This window comes from Lepisosteus oculatus, chromosome 24 (assembly GCF_040954835.1).
Source record: "Lepisosteus oculatus isolate fLepOcu1 chromosome 24, fLepOcu1.hap2, whole genome shotgun sequence".
Taxonomy (NCBI): Eukaryota; Metazoa; Chordata; class Actinopteri; order Semionotiformes; family Lepisosteidae; genus Lepisosteus; species Lepisosteus oculatus.
In genome coordinates, this window is record NC_090719.1 from 7367268 (window position 1) to 7389729 (window position 22462).

The 22462-nt window shown below is 36.9% G+C and overlaps 2 protein-coding genes across 6 annotated transcripts in view; one reads left to right on the forward strand and one right to left on the reverse strand.

The window, feature by feature from the left end:
* Positions 1 to 781: 781 nt before the first annotated feature.
* On the reverse strand, positions 782 to 8000 carry entr1 (endosome associated trafficking regulator 1). Its single transcript, XM_015366938.2, has 8 exons — positions 7615 to 8000; positions 5842 to 5969; positions 4918 to 5349; positions 4620 to 4693; positions 4029 to 4140; positions 3123 to 3185; positions 1989 to 2128; positions 782 to 1022 (listed from the first exon to the last, which is right to left on the reverse strand). Exons 1-8 carry the CDS (start codon positions 7658 to 7660, stop codon positions 929 to 931), a joined length of 1089 nt encoding a protein of 362 aa, XP_015222424.1. The 5' UTR covers positions 7661 to 8000; the 3' UTR covers positions 782 to 928.
* Positions 8001 to 8047: 47 nt separating this feature from the next.
* Positions 8048 to 22462, forward strand: part of lrrc8aa (leucine rich repeat containing 8 VRAC subunit Aa) — a 29566-nt gene continuing 15151 nt past the window's right edge. Inside the window, exons 1-2 of one of the 5 annotated variants that reach the window (XM_015366937.2) lie at positions 8048 to 8117; positions 11241 to 11372. The gene's annotated coding sequence lies outside the window, so the exon portion shown is untranslated. Of the gene's footprint in view, positions 8118 to 8755; positions 9175 to 9250; positions 9331 to 11240; positions 11373 to 19781; positions 19876 to 22462 lie in introns of those variants that run through there. The other 4 variants (XM_015366933.2, XM_015366934.2, XM_015366936.2 and 1 more) reach the window with 4 other exon arrangements.

Consider the following 22462-nt stretch of genomic DNA (forward strand, 5'->3'; position numbering starts at 1 on the left):
GTACTAGACACTCCAGTTATTTATATTAACCTAACTGAATGAAAATGCTCCCATTTGAATAAAACTAAGTACAGAATAATCTTCAAACATTCCTTTATGACAACCATCATAAACAAAAACTGCAATACACCATGGCACACAGAGGAAGAGACGTAAAGGCCAGATACAATTCGAATCAGGAGCTACAGTTTGAGATAGAGCTGAGAGTATCTTGGAAACTGCAAGTTCCAGAATTCTTATAGTTCAAAAAGGAAATGAGTTTCAGCTGAGCAAGCATGCTTACAGACCTGTGGAGAGGCTATCAGGAGAGGTATAAAAGAGCAACTAATGAACAATGATATTTTTACAGTAGGTGAAGTGCTTGGGAATGCTGAAAAGCAAAAGAAACACATTGGAGAAACTACTTGTTTGGAGGACAACCAGAAATGGACCCTGACATTTAACAAACCCTTTTTGTTTATACTGAACTGATTTATGTTGGTAACCATCCAGTCTCAGGACATGTAACACATGCTGTTCATGCTGCCTTTTTCTTTTTGGATTTTTTAGCTTTAAAGGCATTTGTATTACATTAAGCATTTTAGAACTGTGATATTTTCTAATTTACTTTGCAGTTATGAGTACCCGAGGTATCAATCATTGTTAATTTACCTTAATATGTAGTTTTCCATTAAAAAATACCAAAAATCAAATTTAAAAGTTTAGTCATATTTTCTAACTCAAAGTTAAATATGAACAACAAAAGTACTGATATTTAATAAAATTGCATCACCTGTATAAGCATTTTTTAAAAGATTTTAATTGCTCTTTATCCATTAATATTAGCAAATAGACATCCTTCCATTACAAAATAGTGTAAGAGTGCTTTTATTAATTCAGCATGGATTTCTCCTTGAAGTATTCTGATTTTCTGCATGTCCAGTGGAGTTTACCAGTCTTCACTTTGCATTTCTGACATTTTGTCAATGGACTGCAGTAATTGTGAAACCAGGGACAGTGTTTCTGCTCCAGACAATAACTGCCTAGGAGAAAAAAGAAGAAGAAAATAATTGATAATAGAATGTATCATGTAAGAATTTAAATCTTGTTACCCATTTTAAACATGGATATAAAGTAATAAAGTATAAAAAGAACAAATACTACCCATATTTACATGATCTAATACAGTACTACCTTTCGGGAAATAGTTTGTCAATAAGGGTTTAACCAATATATATAGGAACATAATAAAGTTTAAGACACTAAATCTTGATTCGTTTTAATAATTTGGTACTTCATGATTTAAGACTTTCTATTTCAATTCTAGTATCCCTTTAATAACAAACCTTTATTGATTAAGACTAGTCAATAGGGAACAAAAACTTATTTACAATCATTTATGGTGACCTAGAGCGTCCACATTCATACAGTTCATTTCAGTGGAGCAATGTGAGTACAACAACACCCCGCCTGTGGTTCAAACCCACATACCTTCTGGCTATAAATTCAGAGCCCTGAACACCACTATGCACTGCTGACCAAAAGCCATGTCATAGAGACTCACACAGGGTGTGCTTCAATAATGTGGCTTGGATGTTTGATCCAGACCTCAAAAACACTTAATCACAAGTAATGATCCATATTGTCGGTATTCCTCAGTATTACTACTCTTGTGAATTTTTTACCCTTGGGTCCTTCTGTTGTTGATTTAGAAGTGCCCTTTGCACAGACTTTGTTAATACCTTTGTTGCATGCCTAAATCGATCTGTAAGGTCATAGATATATTGTTTATTGCTATACAGTATAAATCATATTGCTTAGTTACATTTGCTGGCCTTGATTAAATCTGGCTACACAACGATGCAAAGTAAGAAATAATTCATTTTCAAATCCCATTGGTTTTACCACAAATATTGCAAGCCTAATTTTAAACACTATACTGTGCTTCTACAGTATATGTATATATACATACAATTTATATAGACATGGGGCTTCTGCTAAAGCCTTACTTTATAGATGTCTCTGCATTGTTCACGGCCTTGTTGAGATATTCTGAAGCCACCCTTGCATTCTGTTTCATTGTCGCCAATGCAGCTGATTCTCCAGCTCGAAGCCTTTCATTTTCCAACCTGTACACTTCTAACTGGCTCTGGGGAAATTGATGAGACAGATATCACTTCAGCTTTATCAGCATCACAATATACGGAGTGGTCATAACCTGCACTGGAAGCTGTTTAGGGACAATTGCACAGTCATTCATTCATTCATCATAACCCTACCCTCATTCTGTAAAATTTAAATCAATTAATCACAGACTTTGGCTTCCAGTCCATTTCCATCTGGTTCTTCATTACAAAAAGCCTTTAATTATGTGATACAATTCCCCAGAAAAACAGTAACATAAAAAACTTTTGGGGAAAAATCTTACACTTTCATGTTTTAGAAACATTGGTACCTTTCACCTGGGACCTCTTGATTTACAACAAACTGTGTGGTTAAAAGTAATCAAGAGTGTTAGGGCTAATCACATCATAGTGCGTCTTCACTGTTTCTTAAGATGCAAAATTATTTTTTATGGGATGGAATATAACCTTTTACATAAACGACAATCCTGCTTCAAACCAACATTCACATATGTTGTGCTTGTGTTTCTTTTGAGAAACACTACAATCACCAGATGTCACTAGATCATGCTTGACAGATAACAGGCAGTGGACATGGTGTAAGTCATTGTACTCTTTGTCCTGAAGAAGAATGTGAAGGGAAAGAGCAAACACCATTTTTACCTAAAACACGTTTTACAAATTTTGAAAAACTGCAATGATAGATTATTGGCAAAGTTTCTCCTTTAAAGCTTTGATGAAGAAGAATCCTTTATTAGAGGATGTAAATGTAAAAATCTCAGAGAAAACATAACATAAAATAAAATGAATAAACTCTAGAATGCCATTATCCTTTAAGGTAAAAGTTATAGTCTTTGTATTGCAGTTACAATTAGATCAATAATTTCATTTCTATATCACACAAAAAAACTTAAGTTGAACCATTCTCACATATTAAATACCCATAGAATAAAATCACTTTAAGGACAGTTGTACACTGGAATGGAATTTAACAAGATATAACATAATTCTCTTTCATACCTGTAGCTGAATGATTTCCTGTTTTAATTTTGCAACACTATTTTCGGCTTTAACAGCCCGTTTCTGGCAAGACAAAAAGTGAATAATTAAACAAATGTTTAAATATTCAGTAAAAGCTTAGTAATTACTTGGAAAATTATTTGGGCCAATATACTACATTTCTGCAGTTGCCAGTAGCAGGGGCAGTATCACCCTGCAACTTACAATTGGCAACCCACTGAAGCTCAGCAGGTGTGAGCCTGGTCAGCACCTGGATGGGAAACCTCCTGAGAAAAACTAAGGTTGCTGCTGGAAGAAGTGTTAGTGAGGCCAGCAGGGGGCGCTCACCCTGCGGTCCATGTGAGTCCTAATGCCCCAGTATAGTGACGGTGACACTATACTGTAAGCAGCCGCCGTCTTTCGGATGAGACGTAAAACCGAGGTCCTGACTCTCAGTGGTCATTAAAAATCCCAGGGTGTTTCTCGAAAAGAGTAGGGGTGTAACCCTGGCATCCTGGCCAAATTTCCCATGCCTCCTAATAATCCCCCTCTATGAATTGGCTACATTACTTTGTTCTCCCCCCCCCGACGGCAGGCGGAGTGACGCGCCAGTTGGAGTATTCTCGGTCGCATTTAATGGGAACGTCAGCTCAAAGATTTGGTTCAAACCACCAAATGGAGACGGGCGTGCCGACAAGCGGACCCTGCTGATGCAGGATTAACGCTAGGATGAGAGAGACTACATTTCTGCAGTTGCAAACAAGGGAACAGTGGACTATGAATGAGTGAAAGACATTCTAAAGCATCTATAAATTAGTGATCTGGGTGCATTATTGTATATACTGTAGGAGTTTTTGTTTAAAATGCATTTAATGGACAGTCACAACTGTCACCTACAAAGACAAGAACTGAATCACAGTTGCATACCGTCATTAGCTGGAGATTCTGTTCCACAGACTGGACCATTGATTCCAAAGCTTGAGTTTCCTTTTCTTCTTTAACTGTTCTTTTGTGCAGCTCATCCATCAGCTGTTTAGCTCTGAGCGAAGAGGAGAAAGATTCAAGCCAGGGTGCTGCATGATCACTCAGCACAGATGAGATCCAGCAAGAGTTTGAATGAACATCTTCAAAACAGGAAAGTCTGAGGCTGAAAATGTGACGATATCTGTTTCGTTGTTCTGTATTCTGAGTTTGTGTCTGGCAAGATCAAAGTTACGGAAAATGGACATTTTACTGAGAAAAATTGTTATTTTTTTTATGCAGCTCCCACTACAAAAAAACACTGTTTATAATTTTTGTTAAAGTATTCCTCTAAAAAACTTTTCTTCTTATTATGCTGCAAAAGTAATATTCAGAACTAGAAATAACATTGTTCAACAAAACCTATGTTATAATACCACAGCTTTTAAAAGCTGCTAAAAAAAGACATGACAGGGAATATAGAATTACCCTTAGTTTTGTTTATGAAATATGTTCAGCATGCATTATAGATGTTGATGATGTCCTTCTCTTACTTACCTTTCATTTTCAGCTTTTGACTTTTTTTGCAGTTCTTTAACCTGCTTCCACAGCTGTACATTCTCTTCTTTAAGCTTAAAAAAAAACAATAAAATGTATTATAGCTATCTATTGATGCAATGGTTGTATGCATCACATTGCATAAGAACAATCCTAACCAGGATAAAGAACAGAAAGCTTTTGATTTCCAGTAAATGTACATTGCATTAGAGCACAGAAATGAAAGCCTTAATTACTAATAATTTGGTCACATTCTCCTTTATCCTATTTCCACCTTACAGTATGACCAAAATACCACCTTCTGATGAGAAACTGCCTTCTCATTGCTCCTCTGTGGCGATTGGTAAGAATTATCTCCAGTCGGAATGTCCTGGTCCTTGTGATGACTGCCTGTGCCTTTTCTAATCTGTTTGATCTCCTCCTGATAAGTGTTGTCCAGTCGCCACGAAGTAACTGTGCCGCCACCCATGGAAAGCTCAGACGACACTGAAGTGTAGGGTGCATAGGGTGTGCTATCTGCAGTGCTGCACAGCCCAAATTCATGAGCCTCTTCAATGATGGAGGGCTGGTAACTACCGCTCCAGTCTTCATCATCATCCTGGTCATCCTCCAGAGACTGGGAGATCAAGCTGGGGTCTGGAAAAAACGGTTCTTGGAAGTCCAGGCTGAAGTTGTAGCTCTTGGGAGAAGTACAGCCCTCTTCCACTAAAACACTATTGCCAATGTTTTTCTGCAAGAATAGATGAACATTATTTTATGTGATTTGTAAACATATTTCAGCAACAAGAAAGTGCATCAGGCATCCATACAAATGCTACATTGTGCTGAATTATTCTTCACATAATACATATAAATGGATCAATATATTACATTAATCGATAGGGGAATATGTTGTATTACCTCACTCTTCTTCTGTAAATTGGTGCAAATGCATTATAAATTATAAGGTTTTTAATGTAAATGCCTATTGAAGCACTAGTACATTAAATTGGTATGTTAAATCATGGAGAGCAAGCTGGGGTACATGAAAAGACAAATCCCTAATGCAAGAAATTGTATATGGCTAATAAAGTGATCTTATCTTATCTCTTATCTTATAAATGTAAGCAAACACATTTTGTGAATTTGAAAGTAATTATTGCTTGAGTGCAAATCATGGGAAATATTGCAACTGCAGTCACTTTTTCTCCTTTTCTGGCCTGTTGATGTTTTGATATTATACCTTTCGTGATGGGTTGTAGCTTCTCTTCCCAGCTGTGTCTTGTGTAGAGTCGGATGACTGGCTCTTGCTTCGTATGAACTCTTTGAAAGAGAATGGATTCAGCTCATCTGCATCCCCATGAGCTTCATCTAGATCAAACATGTTAAATTAACATGTTAAATTCTAGAGCCTGGGTATTATCTCATACACACATGCACAATGTTGAAGACCAAAACATTTTATCTTCCATATGACGGCCACCTGATTTGGAACTGCCCGTCATGATTTTAGTTCTTGGCTCAAAGCAAGAACAGATTTGCTTGTATGACCCACCCTGCAATGAGACATATACTGTACATATGGCACATTTCTAGAACTACAACGTTCCCATTCAAGATATTAGAGTTGTTGCATTAGGGTTGTTAATTTAGTTTTTTACCAAAAGTTATGTTAAAACAGAATAAATTAGTCTTTCTTTAACTGTTGCAACTTTTAATCTCCCTCTGCAAGGGATTTAGAGCAGAGGTAGTTACATATCAATGAATCTAAAGCCAACTTCTGTTACCTAAGAAAGAAAAAGACACACTCAGAAACATCGAAAAACAGGACAAAACCACACAGAACATGTCAAGAAGTAATTGCATATCAAAGAACAGGACAAGCACTCAAAGTATGAAACACCAACTCTTTCCTGAGCTGGTTCTGCATATAAGAGATGTTTTGTGTCACAGGCCCAGTGCCATTTTGCTGTACTTACTGAGCTCAATAAAAACTGAATCTGCAGAAGACTGTGTCCTGCTTTTCTGAGGAAGGATTTCCCTCAACAAACCCACTCATGCAGGTGCCTAAGAGGATGCAGGATCTGTTTCCCGGAAAGCCAAGAGAAAACTGGAACACTAACTCTGACTCAATCCCTGGCAGCAGTCTGCAATTTTTGCACCCCTTCTTGGATAATAGGAAATAGGAATTTAAAAAACAATCTATTTACTGTAGCTATTCAGGTATTTCAAATATTAAGTGTGAAACACCCTCATCTGTTGTATGTATCCATCAGATTAAACTGTAAATCTCAACACTGACTCTGACTGAAAATACTAAAACTACTGTCTGTTGCACCCTCTTACTTTTCTAAAAATTAAAAAACTGTAATTTAATAATGACGTCTTTCTGTCCTAACTACGATGTGCCTCTGTGTCTCATGGAGAGCAAGCTGGGGTATGCGAAAATACTAATTCCTAATGCAAGACATTGTATGTGGCTAATAAAGTGATCTTATAATGCACATCTTTAACATTTATGACTGATCATGAAACCCAGAAATTTCCAAAGACCATACTGTAAGGTGATCTGCATCGCTTGTAAAACAGATAATACATTGATCAAGGAACAGCCCTTAATGACAAGTAATAATTACAAAACTGATACACTACATATTGTGCTGTAGAGTGAACTGCACACTTAAATACAAGTGCACAAGTATTGGCTCAGAATACCTATTTACAACAGAGTAGTAAGTACTCCTCACTTGTGCGTAAACGCAAAACTATCATAGGTAACTACATTATTTTCAAAATTAATAAGGGAGCGGATTCTGTGTGACACCAGAGAACGAAAAACAGACAATTGCTGAAGTGCTGCTCGTCCACTGCAGGGTACGTACATCAGTCCTGACTCAGCACTGGAACGAAAACATTGAAAAAGCCTACAAGACCCGCAATCATCCCCACCGACGAAGCACCGACGAAAATAAATGCTGTATCCATAATAAGTCGCGTTAAAGAGAAGAGAACTTACCATCCTCAATTATTAGAGTTTTGGCGGCAGCTGTGTGCTTTGACATGATGTTTTGCTTAATATCGACTTAAAACTAAGTATCAGCAATATAATCAAATCATCAATGCCTGTCCAAGATCGCAGGACATGCCATTTTTGTTTCAGCTATCTTTAAAAATAATCATACAGCTTAATTATAATTGAAGGATCTAAAACATATTGCTAGATGTACCAGAGCAGTTCCCATCATCATACTTGATACCCTACAGGAAGCACAAGTAAATGCAAGTAGACGAATTTTAGATAGAAACTCATAAACTGCTTTTAAATATTTTTTTTCACATGACAAAAACTTTAAAAACACTTTCTCGTGTCAAACGGAAACGTCAATAATCTCGAGTGCACTTTCAATCACGTGACAGTACCCGTATCACATGACCTGTACAGTAACTTCCTGGAGGGTACAGTCCGTGTCTCATGGACTGATCGCAGCTATGAATAGCGACATTGGGTTCAGAATTTCAGTGAGTTTTAGGACAGGCGGTACGACTAAACAACGAGCGAAATAACGAGTAAAGTCCGTTAATTTTTATTTTTTAAATTTCTTGAAACAGTTGTAACGGAAACGTTAGTCGTTACGCTTTATTTTAATTCTACACTTTGATTCCAGTTTTGTTTGTGTATTAACATTTTCATTGATTTAAAAAATAAACAGAACAAATATGACGGACCTGACCATATAATGTTTTTTTTTTGTAAAAAATGAGGCTACCTGTATGTATTTTGTTACAGCTTCCACTGACTGTAACATTTAAGAGAATTTTATGAGATGTAATAAATTCATATTCCCAAACAAATACAACATCAGAGTTCTTTTATGCGCTATATTAGAACAAAACTGGATGTATGAATTCTTTAAAGACTACAGTTTTTTTACTTTGACGAAAACATTTACGTATTCCTAGCACTTTAAAATACCCTAGTTCTATTTTAAAGGGGGAGAATACTAAATTTAACACAGTTTGCACTATTATTGCATTTGTAACATACGAGGAATTGTTTTTATAGGCCTAACACTACCATTAAGATGAATGTTTCAATTTTAGAAAAGCGAATTTAGAAAACGCTTTGCTAGGAGGTTGCTTTGGAATAATAATTGAGGCATTTGTTATAGCATGCCAGAAACAAAGATGGTAACCAATATTACACATTTCTTTCCTGTGTCTACGGCAGTGGCTCTGCCCCTAAGAAATATGTCTGCACCCATGAACATGTTGTGTCTTGCAGTTATATAAGACTTCACGAGCATAAATTAGTAACGTTTTAGCTGCTCATTTTTAAGCATATTACGGTACGCTTGTTTCACGTTTTTCCGCTAATAAGCGACACAAGGATTAATGCTGACTACAGTCAAGAGACGGGAGGCGATGGGCTGGTGTTGTTCTGTGTTTTTGTGACTCAACTTCCTGGGTGGAGGTGCTGTGGTGAGTGAGGATAGTGGACGGATAAAACGCTGCACCACCGGGGAAACAAAAGAAATGTGTGTTTCAGAATATAAGGCAAAATTACTGTGACAGCCGGGTGAGTTACGCCTTTAAATTTATTCCTTTTTAGCTTGACTAGTGTGCTGCACAAGGAGAACAGGTTTCTAGTATCGCATTGGGATGAACATTTTCGGTCGGGTTGCAAGTATGAATTTGGTGGTGCTGAATTTTGGGACAGCAATTAACAGAAAGGGTATGTGTTTGGAACTACCAAGAGAATTTATTTCTGAGTCGAGGTGAACGCCCGAAAGGATATATAGTAGTAATTTAGCCGGTAAGCCGTTCGAGTGCTGTTTCGATGCATTTATTCTTTTGGTTTCTTTTAATCCGTTTTTGTCTAATCACACTAAACAATAGAAGAGTTTTAATCAGACTGCTCATGTTCATTGACACGAATTAATTACTGACTTCTTAAATTCAAGAGATCTTCGTTCGTGTTAAGATACAGTTTTAAGTAGATGTATTAACATAACCAGTTTTAAATGAAACGTACAGTTACTCGATTCACTCAGAAATGCCTCCTTACCACGTAACATGGGCATGCTACAAAATATATAGATATATAATTAAATTATTAAATGGAGGTTGTCGTTGTTTGTGGAATTTAGAACATACATTGTTGCCTTTGGGTTGGTTGTTAAATGTAGCTGTTCTGTACATGTTGCCATACTATGATACTACTTTGTCACCATACTGCATTACAGATTTAGTTAATTGAGTGTGAATTCGGTGCCTTAGCCCTTATCAAGTATGATATGATGCAATCTGCGCGACAGAGATATAGTACTCGAAGCCGCAGAACCGAAATGAAAGGCGTTGTAATTTCTCTTGAGGTGCTGAATGCATTCATGAAGTACAACTTCTCAGTGGGGCTGTTTTTCCTTTCATTGTCATACGTTAGGGTACGGCAGTGAAAGTTTATTTTTTATAAAAAAAGAACCCCGAAAATCTCTTGAAACCATTTGCTGCGCAAATCAAACATCCACCCACTGTGTACCAAGCAATTTTTTTATTGATTGGTTTCCTGCAGCTACTGAATCTGATCCCTCAGTGTGTCTTTAATTTAACTATCCACATTTTGCTTTCGTCGTGTTTTTGTTAAAATGAAATTTCTCGGCTACCCCCTGAAATCCAGTGTTCAACAGGAATCTTTTAAAATCAGTACGATACATAGAAAATAGTCAGAGATCCAGTTCAGTGGGAGTTAAACCAGGCATTGCATATGGCCTTTGAGAACAAAAGCTGATGACCTCTGGGACATAAGGTCTGCTCGGATAATTTGTGAAATGTAAACTTTTATGGATCAAGTACACAAGGAGTCAATATCTGCTTTCCCCCACACTGCCTCAGAGGAATCTCTGACTTCACAGTTGGGGGTGTGGGAGTCATTCAGTGTGAATAACCCACCATTTCTGTGGTCTTTCAGAAAGATAACCTACAGTGAAAAGAGTCTGTGTGGTCCTTTTGCTATTTAAATTTATAACCTCAGGGAGCTAGTTTGAAACCAAACTTGTTTCACTCAACTGTTTAAATCCCTTTGTCTACAGAGATAAATATTTTGGTGGCCCTTATAAAACTCATGTTCCTTAGAAACAGGGTTAGTGCTTGGACTTGGTAGAATTGTCAGGACTACACAGGATCTCTTTCATTAAATTCCTAAATCTTTGTAGAACTTCAATGGAAATCTTTCTGTAGGAGTGTCTCCTTGCCTTTTCTGAGTCCTGTCCAAGAACTAACATAGCCAATGAAGCGTGTGAATCCAGCCCACTTCAGGGGTTAGTTATAGGCGGAGAGCTCAAGTGCAATCTAGCTGTGGTTGCACCTCTGCACTACCTCTCAATTTTATTCACCACAGAAATCTCCCACGGCTTTAATTGCACACCACTCGTGCTTTAATTTGAATGACGACGGTCTCAGAAACTGAAATTCCACTTCCAGGGTCACCGTTCATGAATATGCAAGGTGGTCAAAGTCCACTCCTTTGCAAAATGATAAAAAAGCAGCTCTTTCATTTCAGAAGACATGGCATCTCTTGACTTTCATTTAGGGAATGAAGCCAAGGGGCAGCTGGAGCCGATCGTTAACTCTTCTCTTTTGGTTTAGAGCGGAGGTTGGCCCACATGGCGCAGAGGGAGAGCTGGGTTACTGGTGATTGTCGGATTCACACACACAGGCGTGTCTCCCTCGTGCACCACCAAGCGCTGGAGTTCAGATAACGCTGCCAACAGCATTGGGGTGAGTGTGTTCGTGTTAATCGGATTTCTGGGGTTTTGAGAAGATTCGTTGCAGTAGAATCTGTCTGTCAATGGGCTGGTATTTTGATTTGAAGTCAGGTCAAGGTATTCCTTTTTTTCATGTAGTTCTCCTTTTCGTGCATGGTCTTTTCCCCTCAAATCTATGCATAAGCCATGGGGCCTGGAGACACCCCTTTCTGAACCTTACCCCTGTGGTAAGAGTTCATCTGAACCTGTCAGCTGTTTTTCAGTTTCGCACAGATCATTTAATAAGGAAGACACAGTGGAAACACTGTATTTGTGCTTATTTTCCTTTCCATCTCTAATCAGCCTTTGAAGGTCCAAAGCTAATTCACAGTTTTTTTTTTAAGTGATCATCAGCAGAAGATAGTACAGAAGGGGACACATTTTATGGAGCTGATATTTCTATAAAGAAATGTTATTAAAGGAAAAATGATGATTCTGCAATTAGGCACTCTGGGGAAAAATGTGATTAACGTGCAAGTTTGTGGGAAATGGCTTCTTTTGCAAAAAAATAAGTTTGATCTTGACTGGCTGTTCTGGTATGGTGCTGTGTTCTCTTCGAGGTCACAGAAGTGGGACGCTAAATAAACTATTAACAGAATGGCTTCTTAGCAACCCTTTCTCAGTGCTCAGCCATGTGGAGTTTTATAGCCTAGTCTTTTTCACAGGCACTAGCTAGTAGGAATTGTCTTGGACAGTCGGCAAATTGGAAAGATAACTAATCCTTGTTTTTGCTGTGGAGCATCCAAAATATTGTCAAGAATTGAAGATTTCCATGAAATCACCATGAAAGTGAAACGCAAAGTTCCAGAGTGGTGTCTTCCCTCTGAATATATTTTTATTCTCTTTGACAGCTCTGATTAGTAAAATAAACTATTTAATGTGGCTGGACATCTCAGAGTAGATGTAAAGTAAAAAAAATAAAGGTTTTTATCTCTGATATGTTCTTGCCCTATGTATTTTACAGTATTAAAATTTACAGTGCCATTCCATTTTTGTTTGAATGAATGTAACATTGTCAGACCAGTTGAATCCATGTTGCGTTGTTGACCATTAACCGTCCTTTGAAAGAAACTATTTGCGAAACACTAGCTGGCTATTAATCAGTGCTCAGACAAATCTCTGGCCATCCAGATGACTTTGTAAAAGTATCGTATGTCTGTGACATTATGATTTGTAAATGTGACTTTGTGCTGCACAAACTTGTACTGCTGCATTCCCTGAAGTTCTTTTTACATATTTGTATACAATTGGATTTTTTATTATAAGATAAAAGTATTTTATTTTCCAGAAAAGCTGTAAAAGAATAATAACTTTGCCTTATATATGTGCACCTGTCTGGGTAACACTGTTCCAATCTGAGGTTCCTTTATTTTTTATGTAAATCTTTAAGTACTGCTTACATCTCTGTATCTTATACATTATTAATCACAGAAAGTTGTCTTTGGTTTTCATGTGTCATTCAAACGGTGGGATGTTACTGTTGAGCATTAAACCTTAGATTTGACCCCACTCAATTTGTACAGAAAGCTTATAGATTTTGTACTGTCTCGAGGCTTTAGGTGTAACAACTGTCTTTTATTCAGCTTGGAATGTCACATGACATCTCAAGTTACTAGATACATTTTTTAATTGGATTAACATAAAAAGTATGTAAAATGCAATCATGAGAAAACAGAGCGATGCAAACTAGACTATCTAATGGGGTTCAGATATTTCCTCATGGGGTAATCTCGGGCTCACTCAAATATAGATAAGTCTGTGTAGAATACTCTTTATGGAGAGAAAGGCCAACTCCAAAGAAAGCCTTTATTTTCCATTCTTGTGATCAGTTAGGCAGCCTTTTAAGAAAGCATAAATGTCAAATTCCATTAAATAGTTTCTCATCACTACACAACTGAGACTGAAGTCTCAGTTTTTTTTCCTTTGATTTATCAGTACTTTAGTCGAGGGTTGCTATGATGGTTTTTCTAAATGGAGTCATTAAAAAGCATTTTACGGAGTTATACGCTATTGGCATTCGTCGTGTATTTGTTTTTACACTTTCTAAATGGCTTTTTAGTCATAGGCATGGCTCTGCCAGAAGAAACGGGCTCGAGCATTGTGGACATTGTGGTGAGGCGGGATGTAAGGATCTTGGCTGGAACAATGAAAGTCTTTGAGGGAAAATAAGACTAGGGTTTAGGTAAAAATAAGAATGTCCTTGGAACAGGCTTTCGTATCCTTGACACTGATGTTTAATAAGGGGTTTCAGAAGGGTTGTGCTTAACAAAAGCTGCAAATGTAGCTCTTGACTGCTGACAAAGGGTTCCTGGTACAATCAGGAGCTTTGTTGCAAATTTTGAGAACATGTAAATTCACCTGGGACGGCCAGGCAGCCAGGGCATTCTTCCTATCATTGTTCATTATTTCCACAAAAAAGGGCTACTGTTAACTTAAATGAAATTCTCCTGGGATGTGTTGGTGAGTTTGCATTGCAAAGGTGCCCATCTGATCAGGTTTCTGATTCAGAGGCGAGCAGGGTTAATTAACAGTAACACAAGCTGAATTTGTCCATAGTTGTTTTTGCTGAAAAGGTTTCAGAGGAGAGGAAATGATGGAAGTCGAATACCTGGAAATTAATACCGCAACAGGTATCTTTTAAACTAGCACATAGTTTTCATTGTCGGCATCTAAATCAATGACTGCATTGGTGAGATTTATTTGGCTAATTATTGTCTGGATTATCTGTGTGCAAGGCTATTAGATCACACTAAGCCTTGTGTAAGAAAGTTAAAAAAATAATTCAGAAGTCCGTAGCTTTTAAAATAAAAGCATTATTGGTAGACTTCCAGGTGATATTTGCAATTTGGCACATATTTTATTAATACTGCATAATCTGGAAACAGGAAAAATGTGATTGGACTATCATACAGTATCTGAAAGTTGTATAATGATTTTGCTCTATAATGTAATACATTGATTAAACATTCTGAACTAGACAATGACTGGATTAGTAGTTGAGGAGGGATTTCTTAGCTACAACAGCAAAGCTCCATATGAATATTATCGACAAACTTTGTCTTCTTTTGTAACATTAATTTTCCTTTCTTGTGTGTCTTGCTCAGCAATTGCACTGTTTGCTATGTAACACATAACACTATAGCAGCTTTATTAATGTATTTCTTACTTTCCTAAAAAGGTCCCCATAGTATAGGAGAGAAAGTGCAGAAAAATTCTGTGAACTAGAGGTATAGAAGTTGTCAGGGATGTGTGCAGATTTGCAGTAGATAAGATAGCTAGTAACTCTGCTGTTTTGTAATGTAGAGTTTTAAAAAACAGCAGAAAAAGTGGAACCGTAAATATTTCAGCTCCATATTAACCCTCTGTAGAAGGGACTGAGATAGATGTCCAGATGGGTTTCTGTGATGTTTTGTGGTGGTGGAAGCTAATGGTTTGCATGGCTTTTGTGAGTTATACACACTAGGTCAACAGCAGGACTTGTTTTTGAACCAGGAGTGTTCGTGTGAAGATAGATGATCCTGTAACAGAGTGGGGAGTAACCGAGACGGCCAGACAATGAGACTGACGTTCCGGTTTGGACCAGACAGGGTTTTTTTCTGTAAATGGCTGGAGTCATTTTTTCCTGCCCTGGCTGTTTAATGTTCGAGTTGACTGAGAGGACCATGGTGGGGGGGGGCCGGGGGAGTTGGGGGGCTGTGCCTGGGATCGAGCGAGGAAGTGAAAAAAAAAAAAACACTTTTTACAAGGTCTCGAGGCTCCTTGGAAAGTTTTTGCAGCACAAAGAAACCATTTTATTTGAGGTAGAAAGGCATGCTGTGTCTGCTGAGTTTGCACATTTAATATTTTACCTAGCACAGGAAAAAAAAACACATTTCTTTAAAAAGGAATTGCACTTCTGCTGTTTCCCGTTTTAAAATGCTTGTGGAAAAACTATTGGATGCATAGGGGAGGACAGGAGACCTCGCAGAAGTTCTAGGCCATAGTTAATCAGCCCTGCCATTGAAGTTGCCAAAGGGTGGAAGAGTCGCCTGTTGACAGTTTATGAAACAAATCTTTAAATATTTAATGTTCTATTTTGAAAACGTCTGAATTTGTGAATGGATCTTTTAGTTACCTCGTGTCAAAGATAGATGCAGGAAAATGAAGCTGTTTTCTCAATGTGTGTGCTTCTGTAATTAAATATCTGCAAAAGCTCTCTTCCAAAAAATCTTGAAAATGTGGAGAACTGGCAACTTTCAGTTAATTTCCTTAAATGGGAGCCCAGTGAATGTGGCACAAGTCCATTCTTTAAAGTTCTATTTAAAATATTCATGTTAGATTCTGTTTACAATTTCAGCCCCAAAGAAATTTAACACGAGCTTCCCTTTTGAAAGTAATTGATGCAAACACAAATACAATACAATGCAGGAACAGAGAAGCAAGGAGTGCAGCCAGATAACAGTATTTCTTTGGCCTCCTCAGCTAACCAAAAATTAGTTCATTTTGTGTCATAGAAGAACAATTTCTAAGTGTACACACCAAAAGATACTTCAGAAGTTCCCAGTTGGCCTGTTTGTCCATCATAATGACCCTTAATATATAAATGTGCCAGCTCAGCTCAATTAAAATGCAAACTTTTTAATACAAAGGCCAAGCAATTAAAAGAAGAAGTGTTCTGCAAGTCATTGGTCATTTTCAACATCACATTTTAACATGCACTACTTGTAAATGTTTCCTTATTTTTATGTTAAATTTTCAATCTACAGTATCTTCTTGTAGTATCTAGAGAAGCTTTTTTGAATGGAGTTTTTGGCTTCTCAGCAAGTTCAGGAATGAGATGGAATAACTGTCCTGTCCTTTTAAGAATGTTGCAGAATCGGTTGTGGTTTTTCACAAGACACTTGTTTAACCACATGTTCAGTCCGCTTCCTCAAGAAAGTTGTCATTTGCTTTCATTGCTTTGGTGGTTCTGACAATTACTTTGCCTTGCTAAATTTATAAGTGTTTACATTTCTATCTGATACTTATAGTTCTGCAAAAGGGCTGTTGATAACAGGAAATAGGATCCAGCTTATTTAAAATGAGAGTCCACCTCTTTTTAAAAAGTTGTTGTTTCTGGTTTTTAACTTGGGTTAGAGTACGGTAGGCAGTTATTTTCAGGAGAGCTGCAGCTTGTGTGTTAGTGTCTGCACCATGTTTTGTCTTTTCTTGAGGAGACAAACAGGATATTGTGTTCAGGGTCAGAAGTCTATTTATGAGTGTAAGAGAGACAATAATGTGGTTTATTTCTTTGGGAAAGGCAAAGAACAGAACAGAGGAAACCAGGGTGACTACTTGAGCCACGTTTTGCTTTCATTGAGAGCAGAAGCATTACAGATAAAAATAGGAAACAAATTCCTTGGACACCATGTTGACCATATATGTAATGTTAGCATCTGTGGGGTTTGTGCCTTTGGTCACTTTCTTTACCCCTTAGTTTTGAAATCTCTTGCATGTCTCCACAGAGTCTTGTGAATTTTATGACAAGCTTGTTGTTTTTAGCAGTTTGTGGGTTTTTCTTTTGCTATGCCTTTTGGCTCTGATTCAAATCACTATCTAGGCATCTTTTCCTCTGTTTTCCTCCAACTCACAAACTTGATGTAAAATATATGTAAAAACGCATCTCTCTACAAATGAAAATCCCTTGCAGTGTAAAAGATTTTTTTATTTAATTCTTGTCCTGTATTCCAAATGGTTGTGTTCTTCACAATGTTTAGTTTTAAATATGAAAGTGTCATGTATTGGATTGTGCTTTACATAGAAGCTGAATCTTTCATCATAAACTGCTTAAAATGACCAAAGACACTGGACCGCATGAAAATAAATTGAAATTTGAATAGTTCATACAAGTTGAAAGAGTGCAATAATATATTGTAGTTTTACGATTCACTATTCATTTCAGGTAAAATGATACTGTTTCATATTTTTTCTAATTGGTTTCATACAATGAAAAAATATAATGACTGCTAGTTGACTGTTAGCCTCCCTGTGGCAAGCCTGTCTTGTAAGTGATACAAAAACGTATACTTATTGTACTTAATTATAGTCTGAAGAATGAGATTTTCCACACAGATTTCCGTGGTAATTTGGCTTAGCTAAGAGATCTAGTCTTCAGTTTATCCTCTGTTTTAAAGGAAATGTAAACATTTTCCACGGATAAGCCATCTGACCTTAAAAATTTCTTATTTATAATAGTTCTGCTAGGATAAAAGTAAAAATTCTCAAATAAAGCCTATTACAGCACCAGAGCATTTTTATATAGCACTTTGTGCTAGTCTCAGGGCACCATTTTTTATATTTGTACTGGGCAATGGAAAATACCTTTATTTTTATGTACATTAGTACAATAGCGCATTTGTTTTGTGGATATAAATTAATACCTACTAAATCTGAGTATAACATATAACATGAGTATTAAAACAATATTCCCATATGATTATTTAAAAGACAATTCTTTAGAGAATTATTTGAATTTCTGGAAAGGCTGAAGGATTCATCTCTTCTGCAGTGTGTAAAACTGAAACAGCAATGATAAGCCAGTGGCTTCATTTTAAAAAAAAGTGAGGTGAGGCACAGCTGTCTATATTTTTATTAAAGTGACATTTGTTTAACAGTAATTTACAGAGATTTTGTAGCATTGTCTTGTTTTGAGCAGCATAAAGAATAAGAACTTACAAGTTTTTGTCTATTTGATATTCTGAAAACTCTGAATCAGAGATGTAATCGCATCACTGAAGTGATGTTACATTTAGGCCTGTATTGTACATGTACATGAATCAGAAATTGAAAATCATTATCAACATATAATTTCAGAACAATTGTGCAATTAACAAAGACCAGGTATGGAACAAAAGTAACAAAAGTATTTTAAAATGATTACTTTCAGTAATTTGAATGAATTTCAATCAATATTTGGCATAACTGTGACTGTGATCTCCCAATTTTAGGGGATCTCATAATCTTGTTAACTTGCATTAGCTGACCTAAACCTCACCAACGTACACAGAACTACGTGACAAACATTGACAGAACTGCATTTTCAGTGCGAGACAACCTTTTCAATATTTTTAAGCACCTGCACCTTTATGACTGGCTATCAAATATATAGAGCTACTGTTTCCTTTTTAACTATTATGTTATTCCAATAAAATTGGAATGTGTGTCACGATAGGAATGTGAGTCAGATAATAGAGGGAAATAACAGTATATGTACAGTACTTGCCTCCTAGTGATGAGTGAATTCATTGTTAAAATATACATTTGCTTTGTTTTTCTCCATCCAGTGTAGCGTTTATACTCCGTGTCATTTAAGACATCTGTGCAAAGGTTCCATTGACAGAAGTGTTTAACATCTTTCAAGGTTAAAACTGCCAAAGAATCATAAGAATGAAAGTCGGTAAAGGCAGAAAAGCAGGCATATGTTTTATGTCCACTGTTCATAGACTTCTCAATAATAACCGTGAAATCCAGTGCTATTTAAAGCTTTCCATCCTGAAAACAAATGTCAGTACTTTAAGACCAGAAAAAAACAATAGAGAATTAGCCAGAGCAGCAGCAGACCATTGTCAGGTGACAATTATGCAGAGTGAGGGAGAATAATAATTCAACATGAACAGTATCAAGTCTCAAGTTTCAACAGCCAAGACCCAAGTCAAGCCTCAAGTTAGCTGGTTCAAGTAAAAAGAATGACTTGAGGCACAGGTCAGCCATGGTGTGAAATGTTTTATCGTCCTCAACAAAAGCATTGTGGCTGAGATGGAGCTCTGCTGGCTAATCCCCTGCTTTCAATATTATTAGCAGGCAAAGGATAACTCTCAGGGGATGATTATGTGGAGATGAGGGACGAGTCTTGTCTTGTTGCAGACATTGCACCACAGGTGTCATTCTAAAAAACTAACATCTGTGAAAGAACTTTTGTCTGGTCTTAAAAAATGTTGCTGTCAGGTTTCAGGCCGTTGACACTTCAAATGTAACTCTTAGTGAGAAACCACACTGTAAGGGACTGTATGCTTTTAGGTTTCAGTTGGATAAATCTCTTTCAGATTTCTTTCGATATCACATGAATGTTTGTCTTCTCACGATGATAACATTTACCTCTGAGATTTGTTTTGGACTCTGTGATCACCTGAAAAGGCAGATCTCCAATAATTCAAATGAGGGAGAGAAATCCTTGGAGGAAAGGAATTGAAATTGTGCCCAAGGCAATGCAGGATATGTGGGAGTGGGGAAGAGGAGGGGTTTTTATAATCAGATTGCCCCAGCTGGAAACTGTATGGTAGCCACACCAACTTTGTGGAGGTGGGGCATGTCGAAGAAAAGCTTTTGAGCTGTCTTTACCACTTCCATGTTAGCAGAGCCACACAGAGCAGACATTTAACATCAAGGGGAACTGTTGCATAACCCACCCTGAAAATAATGAGAAGCAAAGGGAATTTAAAACTAAGATGTCAGCCTCTGGGGTGAGTCTTTGTTTTCTCTAAAGATTTCAGCTCCTGAAGGTCTTTAAACACCCCATTTAAAATAAAGCTGTGAAAAATCTTCGAATCTTTCTGTAGGATTTTGTTGTAAAACCTCAACCCCTGTAAAGTCCTGTCAGAAAATGTATCTAATTTAAATTAATTATTGATAACTTACTAGTTACTTCTAAATTAAAAATTTCTTACTCAAGACAAAGCTTAGCTTTGACGTTTTCAACCAAATTCGGTTGTGCAGTTAGGTAATTAAAAAGTCATGAAATCCATTTCATTGGATGTCTTTGGGTAAGCTTTAAATTTAATTTAAATGTATTTTTTGTGGGTGAAGCCACTTTGTTAAACCTTGATGTTTTTAAACATTTGGTTTTTGGGCAGCATACATAGACATGCAGACCTTTGTCCTTTTTTATTGGCGTACAAATTGTAAAAGGCAAAAATGTAATGTAAGCTGTGCTCTGATGGTATTGGACCAATTCACCTTGTGCCATGTGAAATAAAATTTAAAATGTTTTATGGTGTAAACTTTGAAGAAAAGCACTTATAATGTGAACAGCCAGTTGTTGTGAAATAAATTTTTATCTACATTATCAAAATATTGAAACGAAGTACACGTACAAAGCACTTTGGTTATATATAGTATGTGCTATCTTGGATGCTTTTACGTGTTGCATGTTTTGGTTGCAGTGAAGAGGCTGACTTGGATAATTATGGTTGTTAATCTGTATTAATTCCATTAGCTCTTCTAAATTATTCATTCATTCGGGGCATTGATTTGTAATGAGATGTATTAATAATCGTATTATTTATATTTTACTTGTGATGTGTTTTTTTTAAATCACATTTGACTTATTAGAACTTTAGTCTTATTTGAACTCCCAAAAAATCCTTAGTCATGCTGCATTGAACAAAAACAAGTGAAACGTATTACATACAGGGTTAGTCAGTGCATCTCATTCATTTGTGCGGTCATACATCTCACATTTCCCATCAAAAGAAATTTTATCCCAGAGGATGATCTCAGATGAGGTCATTAACACAATATCACCGCAGGGAACAAGGAAGTGGGTCCATCTACGGTCTCAACAGATTCCTTATTTTCAGACGTGATTAAAACATTTTTTGCTTACCATATATTGGAGAATCTCTAATAAGCTCATTTGAAGTGATGGTTTTTAGTTTGCAGATGTTACAATTTAATGAAGATATGGGATTTCAGCTTTTCTCGATTCAGGCTATTACTGAATGATATTGGGTGTTCTTATGTAGAACTGCTCCAAATTGTTTAATTTTCTTGGACTTTAAAAACCCAACTTGGAGCAGAGTCTAAAACAATCAAACTTGTTACCCATCTTTCCCCCCAGTGCCTCCAGCAAATGATTGACAAAGCCAATATCTGCTGTGGCTTTGCATGTTTCTAAACCAGCTTCTTTTGAAATTCTCACCACGTTTGCATTGGTAACTAATTTCACACAGTTTGGCAGTGATTACCTGTTGCAGCTCAGTTTTACATTTTCTTTTTAATGTAAATCATATTATGCAGCGCAATGATGGCAAGGGCTTGGCACCAGTTGTGTTCTTGCTGTTCTATTCACCAAGTGATATCTGCACAAGTTCCTGAAATTCCTAAAAAATTGGAACACATTTTAAAAAAACGTTTCAGCCTTAGAGCCTTCTTCGGGTGTGAGAGAGACAAGGCAGTAGGCAGAGGTAATTTAGTGGGAGAACAAAGGCTGGGAGGGAGGAGGGGTTAGAGGTGGGAGCAGGGGACAGAAAGAGAGGCCAATCAAGAGGTGTGAAGTCAGGATAGGTGTAGAAAGGTGTGAAATTAAACTTCCAATGAATGGAGAAAAAGTAGTAGAATAGTAGTCTGTCGTTAAGAGAAGGGGGAAAGTGTGATCCTAGCTGCAGGATAAGGTTTCTGTAGTCTTTCTGATGTATGAGTTCGGAAAACCATCTTTGAGAACACAGACGGAGAGATTAGAGTGGTCGTGGCCGTCAGAGGTGAAATAAGAAACAATGGGCTTGGAGAGATCTTTAATCTTCACAGCCCTGATATATATCACCATCCAGATGGCATCTTGTACCTCCGGCAACTTTATTTACTGTATGTCTTGCATCTTAAAAAATGAACTGTAGCAAAAGGAAGTTGTTTTGTCTTAAACCATCATAACAAACATGCTTGGACTTTGACACATCTGTTAAACAGATGTTCCTGTTTATTAGGTAGTGTAGTTACTGGGTATGGTGCAGTTAATTGATTTGGATTGTTGGTGATATGTACTTTTTTCATTATTGTTTCTGATTTATAAGCAGTGTGTCTGGAACATTCTGAAATAATTGAAGTCTTTGAAATGAAGTAAAGATGAAAGCCTTTAAACATGAATGGAAAGGCGCTCTTTGAAAACAACAATGCAGATGCAATCTATATTCTTAACAGGCAAGAATACTATTTGGGCCTCTTTGGCTTTCTGTAGTCATTTCCTGTCTTTCATATTACCCTTCTAGTATGTCGGAAGCAGTTTTAAATATTTTTTTGTATTGATGGCATAATAGTCAATGACACTGGATAAAG